This window comes from Nomascus leucogenys, chromosome 18 (assembly GCF_006542625.1).
Source record: "Nomascus leucogenys isolate Asia chromosome 18, Asia_NLE_v1, whole genome shotgun sequence".
In the NCBI taxonomy this organism is placed as follows: domain Eukaryota; kingdom Metazoa; phylum Chordata; class Mammalia; order Primates; family Hylobatidae; genus Nomascus; species Nomascus leucogenys.
This window is the reverse complement of record NC_044398.1, coordinates 87987732-88000154: the sequence shown is the minus strand read 5'-3', so window position 1 is coordinate 88000154 and position 12423 is coordinate 87987732. Positions and strand designations below refer to the sequence as shown.

At 46.1% G+C, this 12423-nt stretch overlaps 1 protein-coding gene across 1 annotated transcript in view; it reads left to right on the top strand.

Moving 5' to 3' along the window:
- The window catches only part of BMERB1 (bMERB domain containing 1), a 152726-nt gene that overhangs the window by 121050 nt on the left and 19253 nt on the right, over positions 1 to 12423 (top strand). Inside the window, exon 3 of the mRNA XM_003281514.4 lies at positions 11663 to 11736. Coding sequence (XP_003281562.1) covers positions 11663 to 11736 — 74 coding nt within the window. The remainder of the gene's footprint in view (positions 1 to 11662; positions 11737 to 12423) is intronic.

Below are 12423 nucleotides of genomic sequence, written 5' to 3'. Positions count from 1 at the left end.
GGCATAAGCCACCGTGCCTGGCCCAAAACATTTTTAAAAAATTACCCAGGCGTGGTGGCATGCGCCTGTAGTCCCAACTACTTGGGAGGCTTAGGCAGGAGGATTGCTTGAGCCCAGGAGGTCAAGGCTGCAGTGAGCTATGATTACACTCCTGTACTCCATCCAGCTTAGGCAAGAAAGAGAGAGACCTTGTCTCAAAAAAAGAAAAAGAAAAGAAAAGAAACTTCTTTAGTCTCTGAATACTTACCAAGGTTCTTTCTGAAGACCAAAGGTCAGCAAAATATTTCTGTAAAGGGCCAAGTACTAAGTATCTTAGGCTCTACAGAGTGTACAGTCTCTGTCATGATTACTCACCTCTGCCACTGTCGTGAAAAGCAGCCACAGACAATGCCGAAATGAATGGACATGACTTCGTTCCAATAGCATGTTATTTACAGATGCTGAACTTTGAATTTCATATAATTTTCATTTATCAGAAAATGCTATGATTTTGATTTTCCCCAACTATTTAAAAATGAAAATTAAACTATTCTTAGTTCGTGAGTTGTACCAAAACAGGCAGTGGGCCAGATTTTGACCGTGGGCTGTAGTTTGCCAACCCCAGCTAAAGATGGATGAGCAAACACATCTTCCAGGAATTCCTTGGAGTGTCTTAGACAGAAGGTCAAAGGGAGAGTGCGCTCTCTCCTTGGTGTGGAAATACTGATCACCATGTCTTCCAAACTGGGTTTCATAGACACATCTCCATGCCATGCTCTGTCTCTAGAACCTAAGATGGCTCCCATGTTAACGTTCTTTACAACCCAGACACGTATGTCCCTGATATGTCCTAATTGGGCAGACTCTTCATTGTCACCTACCCTGGCATACCACACCCATTCCTGATATTTATCTCAGCTCCCCCTTCTCTCTGAGTGCCTGGAATCTTTTCCTGACCCCTCCAAGTTGTGCCCTCCCCTGTAAGTTGCACCGCGATTTGAGCAACCTTCTCCCAGACTATCCTGATCTCTGTCTTCCTTGAACGCCAGTCTCCGTATGGAGCTTTCACAGTCCCAGTTGAGAGTATGGGCTCTGAGATCAGACTGCCTGGGTTCAAGTTCCTGTCACTTACTTTGTGACATTGAATAAGTTCTTTATCCTGTCTAAGAGATAATAATAGTCCTTACCTCATAGAGTTGCTGCAAGAGTTCACTGCGATGATTTGTGTAAAATGCTTAATCCAGAGCCTGACACCAATCATATGAAAGCATTCAATAAGTACTAGCAATTATACTTCTGTATTGTTCGATGTTTTTATAGTGACACCATATTTATGTAATATTTGTATAATTTTTTAAATAGACCAAGCTGGGTGTGGTGGTATATGCCTGTGTTCCCAGCTACTTGGGAGGCTGAAGCAGGAGGATCCCTTAAGCCCAGGAGTTCAAGTCCAGCCTGGGCAATATAGTAAGACCCTGAAGACCCTGCCTCTGAAAAAGAAAAAAGAAAAAGGACCAAGTATTCTTTTTTTTTTTTTTGAGGCAGAGTCTCGCTCTGTCACCCAGGCTGGACTGCAGTGGTGCAATCTCGGCTCACTACAAGCTCCGCCTCCTGGGTTCACGCCATTCTCCTGCCTCAGCCTCCCGAGTAGCTGGGACTACAGGCGCCCACCACCATACCCGGCTGATTTTTTGTATTTTTAGTAGAGACGGGGTTTCACCGTGTTAGCCAGGATGGTCTCGATCTCCTGACCTTGTGATCCACCCACCTCAGCCTCCCAAAGTGCCGGGATTACAGGCTTGAGCCACCGCGCCCGGCCAGGAGCAAGTATTCTTTTAGGTCTAAAACAAAAGTAACTAAGCAATACTGGCGTTTGTTTAATTTGAGACAGGGTCTCACTCTGTCAAGGCAGACAGCTGGTCACCCACGTCAAGAAAATTGACTACTTTTAAAAATCAATCCTTGCCTCCCAGGTTGGAGTACAGTGGCGTGATCATGGCTCACCCAGGAGCTCAACATCCTGGGCTCAAGTGATCCTCCTACCTCAGCCTCTCTGGTAGCTGGAACCACAGGCACATGCCACCAGGCACAGCTAATTTTTTTATTGTGTAGAGACAGAGTCTCGCTATGTTGCCTAGGCTAATCTCGAACTCCTGGACTCTATCGATCCTCCCATCTCAGCCTCAAAGTACTGGGATTACAGGCATGAGCCACTGTGCCAGGCCATAATTTTTTTATATCATACATACAGGAAAGAGCAGTATTAGTAGTTGTTATTGTAAGAAAAATCAAAACTAAGGCAGTCTAGAAAGCCCTTGGAAGAGAGAAGAATAAACTGCGCTTGAGGAAGTGGACATTTGTTTGAGAACAGAGTGGGAACAACTGTCTTGAAGAAGGTGACATTTGTTTGGGAACGAGTGTCTGACTGCAATCAAAGGAAAGGCCAGTGTGATAGGTGGATGTTAGTCCACAGACCATTAAAATGGCCACAGAGAGACAACAGACATACTGGCCTTCCAGGGTGCAACATGAGGGCATTCCCTTCCTATGTACACTGGCAGGTACCTCTCTGGTCCCTTGGTCCCCAGCAAGATGCTGAGACATGGCTGAGGCCAGGGGCTCCCTGGAGACTTATTAACACTTATCCTTACCCAGGGAGAGCGTTTAAGCTCATGAATCCCACGAAAGCTGAACCAATGCACATGTTTATCATCTTGGAACCATTTGATTTGAGGAAATTGTAATAGCACGTGCTGGCCAGGCGCGGTGGCTCATGCCTGTAATCCCAGCACTTTGGAAAGCTGAGGCGGGTGGATCACCTGAGGTCAGGAGTTCGAGACCAGCCTGCCCAACACAGTGAAATCCCGTCTCTACTAAAATACAAAAATTTGCTGGGCATGGTGGCACGTGCCTGTTATCTCAGCTACTTGGGAGGCTGAGGCAGGAGAATTGCTTGAACCTGGCAGGCGGAGGTTGCAGTGAGCCGAGATCCCGCCATTGCACTCCAGCCTGGAAGACAAGAGCGAAACTCCATCTCAAAAAAAAAAAAAAGAAAGAAAGAAATAGCATGTGATGGTGAGATACACATTTTGCACAGAAATGTTGGCTGAGATAGTCCAGGAGAGTCTCTGTGAGCTGACTTCTTACCTAGGGTGGAGGGGTGGATGGAAGTGGCTGTTCCTACACACCCACGCTGCCTGTGCAAAACCGTGGGCTGCCTGCACCACACACAAGCCTGTTTCATTCTTATACAACCCCAAGACAAAAGTATAATCCCTTTTCAACAGTGACAGCACTGAGGCTGAGAACAGCAAAGTAGCTCATAGCCAGTCAATGGGGATACTGAGATCTACATTGAGATCTGGCTGGGTCTAAAGCGGGTTGTATCCTCTCTGCGCTCGCAGAATGGGGCTCGAGGGCTCATCTAAACCCCTCGTTTTATTTATTTTTATTTATTTATTTATTTTTTGAGACGGAGTCTCGCTCTGTTGCCAGGCTGGAGTGCAGTGGTGCAATCTCGGCTCACTGCAACCTCTGCCTCCCGGGTTCAAGTGATTCTCCTGCCTCAGCCTCCTGAGTAGCTAGGACTACAAGCACGTGCCACCACGCCCAGCTAATTTTTGTATTTTTAGTAGCGATGGGGTTTCCCCATGTTGGCCAGGCTGGTCTCGATTTCTTGACCTCGTGATCTGCCTTCCTCAGCCTCCCAAAGTGCTGGGATTACAGGCAAGAGCCACTGCGCCCGGCCCAGGCATGACTTCTTTTCTCACCTGTCTTAAGATGCCCGCAGCCTCCGTAACTTATTTTTAAAAGGAGACAGTAAAGACTATTTTTAAAAGTCAATCCTTGCCTCTGAAAACCTGCCTCTGCCTTTGTCGTGGTCTCTGCTGGGTTTCCATTAGGCTGCAACTCAAGCTGCTGATGCCTCCGTTTCATGTCGTTTTCACAAACATTTTGTAAAGCAGCAGCTCTATTATTCCAGCAGGGTCTGATCACCTCTCCCCACCCAACGCTGATAAAAATGACCCACTTTCCCCTATCGTCCCAGCGTGAAAGGCCAAGATGCTGAATGACACGGGTTGGCTTTCTTTTCCTTCCGAACGTGAATCGGGTTCTTGAAGATAACATCTGTCTCTGGAATGAGCCAGCAGCAGCAGAGTTCGATTTCCAGGTTCAGCCCTAATGGTACAGAGACCTGGACTAATGTGGCTTATTCAGAGTTCCAGCCATGCTTCTAAAGCATGGCTTATTCGAAGTTCCAGCTATGCTTTTAAAGCACTTTGCATGAATTATTCACATGTCTTTTGAACAATATGATTTAATGGCATTGGAAAATCATCATGATGTCATGCTTACAATGAGCGGAACAGCTGTAGGTATGTCTTGATCCAACATGCATTAAAAATGCACCTATCCACACACATGTATCTGTGAAAATGTCTTCTGCTGCAAGTAACAGAGCATCCGATGACTAGTGTCTTAAATCTTGGGTGGCCAGCTGTCTCTGTTTGCCTGGGACTGAGAGGTTTCCAAGGATCTGGAAATTGCAGTGCAGAAACTGGGACAGCCCCAGGCAAACCAAGTCAGTTGTTCACACTACTTAAGTCATAAGGACGTTTAATATTTATTGAGGCTGGGTACAGTGGCTCACACCTGTAATCACAGCACTCTGGGAGGCCAAGGCAGGTGGATCACAAGGCCAGGAGTTCAAGGCCAGCCTGACCAAGATGGTGAAACCCCATCTCTCCTAAAAATACAAAAATTAGCCAGGCATGGTGGCGGATGCCTGTAATCCCAGCTACTCGGGAGGCTGAGGCAGAGAACTGCTTGAACCCGTGAGGCGGAAGTTGCAGTGAGCCGAGATCACGCCACTGCACTCCAGCCTGGGCAACAGAGCTAGACTCTGTCTCAAAAAAAAAAAATTGACTTGACAAGCAGTGCAGATGCAGGTGGCCCAAGGGTCAGTGGGGTGGCCCCAGGATGCTATCAAGGGTCTGGCTGTTTCCTCTCCTCCCCTCTGCCCTAGATAGCAAAGCTGTCTCGTTCTGCCCATGCGTAGTAAGCCAATCGCTGTTATGATGGATTTTGCAAAAGAAAAGAATTTATTCACACCAGTGCAGCCAAGCAAGGAGGCAGGAGAAAAGGTCTCATACTTGCCTCCCTGAATACGGAATTTAGAGATCTTTATGAAATAAAGGAGCAGGGTGGTCTAAAGTGTGGGGAAAGGTGACTGGAGGTAGGGAAAATGAGGTCGTTGGCAATCCACACATACATAGCCAAGCTTCCCGGATCTTCATAGGATGCATGTTTAGAAAATGGCAGCATTAGCATGATCTCAGGGAGTTTTGGGCCCTTTGACGTCAAAAGGTCACTTCTCCAGCATTTGCACAGGTTCAGTTGAAGGGTCATTGATTTCAACGGGTTCGAACTGGACAAGAGCTGCCCCCATAGTCCTGAAAAACAACTTTAAGCAACCATTACCATAGTCACATATGTGTCGTGGTGACATATATGTGACATATGACATATATGTACCATAGTGACATGTAGTGACATATGTAAGGAAGCCAGTGGGGGGGTTAGGTATATATCATTTGGCTGCTTGACTTTTAGCTATGTAAGTTTTAAGACCAGCTAGAAGTAAGTGGTTAAAAGCAAGCAAGGCAAGTTAAGTTTGGTGGGCTTAATCAGGTTAGCGTTCGGTTTCACCATCCTCATGTGAGTGGCCGTAGGAGATTAGGACCAGGACGAGAGAGAACCGAAGGCCCTAATTATCCTTCCCAGAAGCCTGCCCAAGCGGACTTTATCTTAAGGGCTTCTCTGGAGTGCAGTGGCATGATCTTGACTCACTGCAACCTCTGCCTCCCGGGTTCAAGTGATTCTCCTGCTTCAGCCTCCTGAGAACTGGGGATTATAGGCATGTGCCACCACACTGGCTAATTTTTATATTTTTAGTACAGAAAGCGTCTCTCACTATGTTGGCCAGGCTGGTCTTGAACTCCTGACTTCAAGTGATCCTTCCACCTTGGCCTCCCAAAGTGCTGGGATTACAGGCGTGAGCCACCTTGCCCAGCCATTCTCTGCTTCTTTCTCACAGCTAATGATAATAATAGTAAAGGCCAATGGTGGTGGCTCATGCCTATAATCCCAGTGCTTTGGGAGGCTGAGATGGGAGGATCGCTTGAGGCTAGGAGTTCTAGACCATCTTGGCCAATATAGCAAGATTCTGTCTCTACAAAAAATTTTAAAATTAGCTGAGTGTAGGGGCATATGCCTAAAGTCCTAGCTACTTGGAAGGATGAGGCAGGCAAATCCTTTTACCCCTGGAGTTCAAAGCTGCAGTGAGCTATGATTGCACTGCTGAACTCCAGCCTGGGTGATAGAGCCAGACCCTGTCTCTAAAAAACATAATAATAGTAGATAGCATTTACTGGGCATTTGACTGTGTAGGTCCCAGGCACTGTGCTCAATGCTTGACGTGCATAATAATCCCGGCAAACAGTACTGCCATCACTCCTATTTAAAACATGACGGCTAGGTGCAGTGGCTCACGCCTATCATCCCAGCGCTTTGGGAGGCTAAGGCAGGTGGATCGTCTGAGGTCAGGAGTTCGAGACCAGCCTGATCAACATGGTGGAATCTCGTCCAAAAAAAAAAAAAATTAGCTGGGCCTGGTGGTGCATGCCTGTAATTTCAGTCACTTGGAAGGCTTAGGTAGGAGAATCACTTGAACCCAGGAGGCAGAGGTTGCAATGAGCCAAGATCTCACCATTGCACTCCAGCCTGGGCAACAAGAGCAAAACTCTTTTTCAAAAAAAAAAAAAAAAAAAATAGATAAATAATTAAAAATGAGTTAGGTGAGACAGAAGAGGAAGTCACTGTACCATGGCCCTTTGAGCCAGAGTTGTTTGGTGCCAAAACTCTGCCTCCTAATCACTACCTGTCTCTCCTTTTGTCCTTTCTCCATCTTCTCCTCTCTTACCTCTCAAAAATTATCAATAATTTGATAATTCTGTGGTTAGAATCCAAGATTCCTCAACTTCAGTGTGATTGACATGGTGGCTGGCTCACTGTCTGTCGTGGGAGCTGTTCTGTGCACAGTAGGATGTTTAGCAGTGTCCCTGGTCTCTACCCACTAGATACCACACCCCTCCCCAACACACACACAATTATAACAACCAAATATGTCTCCAGGCATTGCCAAATGTTCCGGGGGACCAAGATTGCCCTGATGTAGCCTGACCTCTGCAAAAGCATCTGGAGTCTCTCCGGTTGAACGATAGCTGATAGAAACCCACGGGAACAGTCTGTGCCCTCCCGGCAAGTCCACGCTCATTCGAGGCAGCTGTCACCTGCTAGGACATTCCAGGGCAGGCCTTGAAAAATGCTTGGCGTGCCTCTGGCAACAAGAGATGCAGGCTGAAGCAAGGCATTCCTGCCTCTTGTCCTGAAACTGGGATGCTGGCATTAGAAGGGACAGCATGAGTTGTTCTTGAGTGGCAAAAGGCAAGGGGCCCTGCTGTGGTTTGTATGTCTGTCTCCTCCAAATCTCATGTTGAAATTAGTCTGTTCTCCCATTTCTATAAAGAAATGCCTGAGGCCGGGCGCGGAGGCTCACACCTGTAATCCCAGCACTTTGGGAGCTGAAGTGGGTGGATTGCTTGAGCCAAGGAGTTGGCAACCAGCTTGGGCAACATGGTGTAACTCTATTATGAAGAAACAGATTTTTGGCCGGGCGCGGTGGCTCACGCTTGTAATCCCAGCACTTTGGGAGGCCGAGGCGGGCGGATCACAAGGTCAGGAGATCGAGACCAGAGTGAAACCCCGTCTCTACTAAAAATACAAAAAATTAGCCGGGTGTGGTGGCGGGCGCCTGTAGTCCCAGCTACTCGGAGAGGCTGAGGCAAGAGAATGGCGTGAATCCAGCAGGCGGAGGTTGCAGTGAGCCGAGATCGCGCCACTGCACTCCAGCCTGGGTGACAGAGCAAGACTCCGTCTCAAAAAAAAAAAAAAAAGAAAGAAACAGATGGGTTCACGCCATTCTCCTGCTTCAGCCTCCCGCGTAGCTGGGACTACAGGCACCCGCCACCTCGCCTGGCTAATTTTTTGTATTTTTAATAGAGATGGGGTTTCACCGTGTTAGCCAGGATGGTCTCGATCCCCTGACCTCGTGATCCGCCCGCCTCAGCCTAAATAAGTAATTCTAAATAGGACAATTTAAATTGGATCATTTTAAAGCGTCTATAACTGGTTTATTTGCAAAATTCCTGAAAGGAAAAATTTTATCACTGCCATCACAGCAGGTTTCCACATCCAGATGAGGAAACTAGACAAATGCTAGTGTGTTTTAACTAGGTAAACAAAACTAAGTTAAATGAACATTTAAAAATTTCCCTAGTGGGCCATTCCTTAACAAAATGTTGAAATCCCTGTTGCTACATTGACTAAAAGGTCATGATGAATGGAATATGTAAGACTTGGCTCATAGAAACCTAATCAGATGGTTAGAGATGTTGGCAGTTTAGGACTTGCTGCCATAAATGTGTGAACAACCTTTTGCAATCTAACCTATTGACCTGCATGTTTTTTCTTTACCCCAACTCATTCCTCACATGTAGGCTCAATCTTCAGTTTGCTTTACTGGTTTAGCAAAAGCCAGGAAGAAAAACTTTGTAGTAAGAATGTTATCCAACTGTATATTGTTTACTTTATTGTAAATACTGGTGAACAGTGGTTAATAGTTTTATATTCCTTTATGCAAAAAAAAAAAAAAAAGTACTCAGCCACAGGCATTCCTTGATAGCAACACTCAACAGACTAAGACAGGGCCCCATGCCGGTCTACAGATGGCACTGCTGAAAGAAGTCAGCAGCCCCAGCCCTTGATGGAGACGCTGAGGAATGAGGCAGAAAGATCAGTGGACCAGACTCCGAAGGGTCGATTTCTAGTTATTGTCCTGCCCCCATGAGCTGTGTGTACTCAGTTGAGCCTCTTTACCTGTTTCCACACGAGTAAAATGAAAATATGATTTCTGTCCTCTGGCTTTTCCTAGGATAGTTGTCAGGAGCAAAGTAAGATATTGGCTCCAAGCTGACCCACTACATCCCTTAGCTGCTTCAGTCTTCTTCGTAACATCTGAAATATCGTATTTGTGTTTACCTTCTGTCTCTGCTAGCAAAATGTCATCTTTGTGAGGGCTTGGTCTTCCTTGCTGCTGCAAGCCCCAGAGATGACAACAATGCCCAACATAGTAGATGTTCAATAAAGACGTGCAGGCCAGGTGCAGTGGCTCACACCTGTAATCCCAGCACTTTGGAAGGCCAAGACGGGAGGATCACTTGAGGCCAGGAGTTCAAGACCAACCTGGTAAACGGCAAGACCCCGTCTCTATGAAAAGTTTAAAAATTAAAAGAATGAGCTGGGCATGGTGGCTGCACAGCTGTAGTGCCAGCTACTTCGGAGGCTGAGGTGGGAAGATCATTTGAGCCCAGGAGTTCAGGGCTGCAATGAACTATGATTGTGCCTTGAGTGATACAGTAGGACCCTGTCTCAAAAAACAAAACAAGAACAACAAAGACAAAGACAAGCAGAGTGAATGTGAACCTATATATCACGGGGAAGCGATTTGAAGATACAACTCAACAGCTATGGAAATATCAAGCCCTTTGTATGCAGTGGTTCCACTTCTGACAATCTAAACCCCAAATAATCCAGCATGGAGAAAAAGCCTTAGAGGAAGTGATGTTCATCCTGCAGTGGCCAAAATTGCTCAAACCTGAAAAGCCAGACTTAGTAATCAAGATGAGAGCATAATTATCACAATCCTGATGAATCTCATTTGTGAAATTGCAGACAGCCATTAAAATACTGTTTACAGCAAGATGAGTTAATTTTTGTAGCACACACACAAAACCATAATGTGTAATGCAAAATTATAATGTGTAATGCAAAACCGGGTTGCAAAAGCAACCCAGTTACTGAGATGACAGGAGCCACCACCCACTGTCCCCCACGGCCAGACTGTTGGTAATGTCACGCACGATCTCTCTGGAGGGCAATCTGGAAATTCCTACTACAATGTAAGTGTTCATGTCACTAGATCCAGCAATTGCATTTCTAGGAATCCATCCTAGAAATGTATTAGGAAACAACCCAGATGTCTATGAATAGGGGAATAGTTAAATAAATTATAGTTAAATAGATCACTGTATTATCAGATGAGTGCAGTGGCTCCCGCCTGTAATCCTAGCTACTAGCTATTCTGGAGGCTGAAGCCAGAGAATCACTTGAACCTGGGAGGCGGAGGTTGCGGTGAGCCAAGATCATACCATTGCACTCCAGCCTGGGTGATACAGTGAGACTCTCTAAAAAAAATAAATAAAAATAAATTTAAAAAATAAAAAAATAGATGACTGTATATCAGTATAATGGTATATTACGCAGCCACTAAAAATGTGGAGGTTTGCATATACCAGTATGGAAAGATGATCAAGACTATTAAAGATTATTAAATGGAAAAAAGCGAATTGCAAAAAATTTGTGTACAATAACAATGGTGTCATATATGATATTATAAGCGTATGTATTTTTTTAAAATCTGGAGGAGGCTGAGTGCAGTGGCTCATGCCTATATCCCAGCACTTTGAGAGGCTGAGGTGGGAGGATTGCTTGACGCCAGGAATCCAAGACCAGCCGGGCAACATAGCGAGGTCCCTGTCTCTACAAAAAACTGTTTAAAAATTAGCCTGTAGTCCCAGCTATTCCGTAGGGGCCGGGGTTGGGAGGGGTTGTGCAGAGGTGGGAGGATCCCTTGAGCCCAGGAGTTCAAGTCTGCAGTAAGCTATGATCACACCACTACACTCCATCCTGGCAACAGAGCGACACTCTATCTCCAAAAGTAAAAAAAAATTTAAACATTTGCAAAATAAAAATAACGTTTTAAAAAATCCAGTGCAATACAAACTAAACTGTTGACAATGATTCTCTCTGAAGGACAGAGGGAGACTTTCCTCTATGTTGTGAATTTCTGTAATGTTTAAAAAACGTAAACATTAGCTGAAAAACAAAACTGAATATGCCACATGAAGCCACTCATATAAGCAAACCGAAGCCAGGCACATGAAGACTGGAAGGAGCTCTATCGAGGTGTTATTAACAGTGACTGATGGCCAAGCGTGGCCGCTCATGCCTGTAATCCCAGCACTTTGGGAGGCTGAGGTGCGCAGATCACTTGAGGCCAGGAGTTCAAGACCAGCCTGGCCAACATGGTGAAACCCCGTCTCTACTAAAAATACTACTAAAAATACAAAAAAAATTAGCTGGGCATGGTGGCGGGCACCTATAATCCCAGCTACTTGGGACGCTGAGGCAGGAGAATCGCTTGAACCCGGAAGGCGGAGGTTGCGGCAAGCCGAGATCATGCCACTGCACTCCAGCCTGGGCAACAGAGTGAGACTCTGTCACAAACAAACAAACAAAAAACAGTGATTGATCATTTCTAGGTGGTGGGATAATTGAGCAGTGTTTGGCTTTTTCCTTTTGAGGGAAAACCTCAACAATGAGCATGTGTGGCCTCTTCAAAAGATAACTCACCTTTAACAGCTTCTTTGTATTAACCGGGAGATGCTCAGGGTGTAATGCTCTGCTGATGTAACCTGCTGTTGGTGGTGTCCTGTTTCCCCAGGATGGATGACATCCAGCTCTGCAAGGACATCATGGACTTGAAGCAGGAGCTGCAGAACTTGGTCGCCATCCCAGGTAACCATTTGCAACTTCATCTTGTTCTAAGCAGGTGCTCGGGGGCCCCCAGCCTGGCCCATCTGTACGCCTGGGTCTGGAAGACAGAGCCTCATTCTTGCAATGGAGTGCTCCCCGACTGCATGTGTCAAACACAGCTTCGAGTCAGGCAGACCTGGGTTCAAGTCCTAGTGAATTCTGGTCACCTTCCTGTCCTTGGGCAAGTCACTGTACTTCTCTGAGACTCAATTTCTCTTCCTCTGAAAATGGGGTAGTAATAGTAAGAGGGCCTAATTCATTGAGTATGAATATCATAAAGAGGCCGGGCACGGTGGCTAATGCCTGTAATCCCAGCACTTTGGGAGGCTGAGGGGGCAGATCACTTGAGGTCAGGAGTTTGAGAACAGCCTGGCAAACATGGTGAAACCCCATCTCTACTAAAAATATGAAAATTAGCCAGGGGTGGTGGCGGGTGCCTGTAATTCCAGCTACTCAGGAGGCTGAGGTGGGAGAATTGCTTGAACCCAGGAGGTGGAGGTTGCAGTGAGGTGAGATCTCACCACTGCACTTCAGCCTGGGTGACAGAGCGAGACTCCGACTCAAAAAAAAAGAAATACCTGAGTAATTTATAAAGAAAATAAGTTTAATTGGCTCACAGTTCTGCAGGCTGTACCAGAAGCATGATGCTGGTGTCTGCTCAGCTGCTGG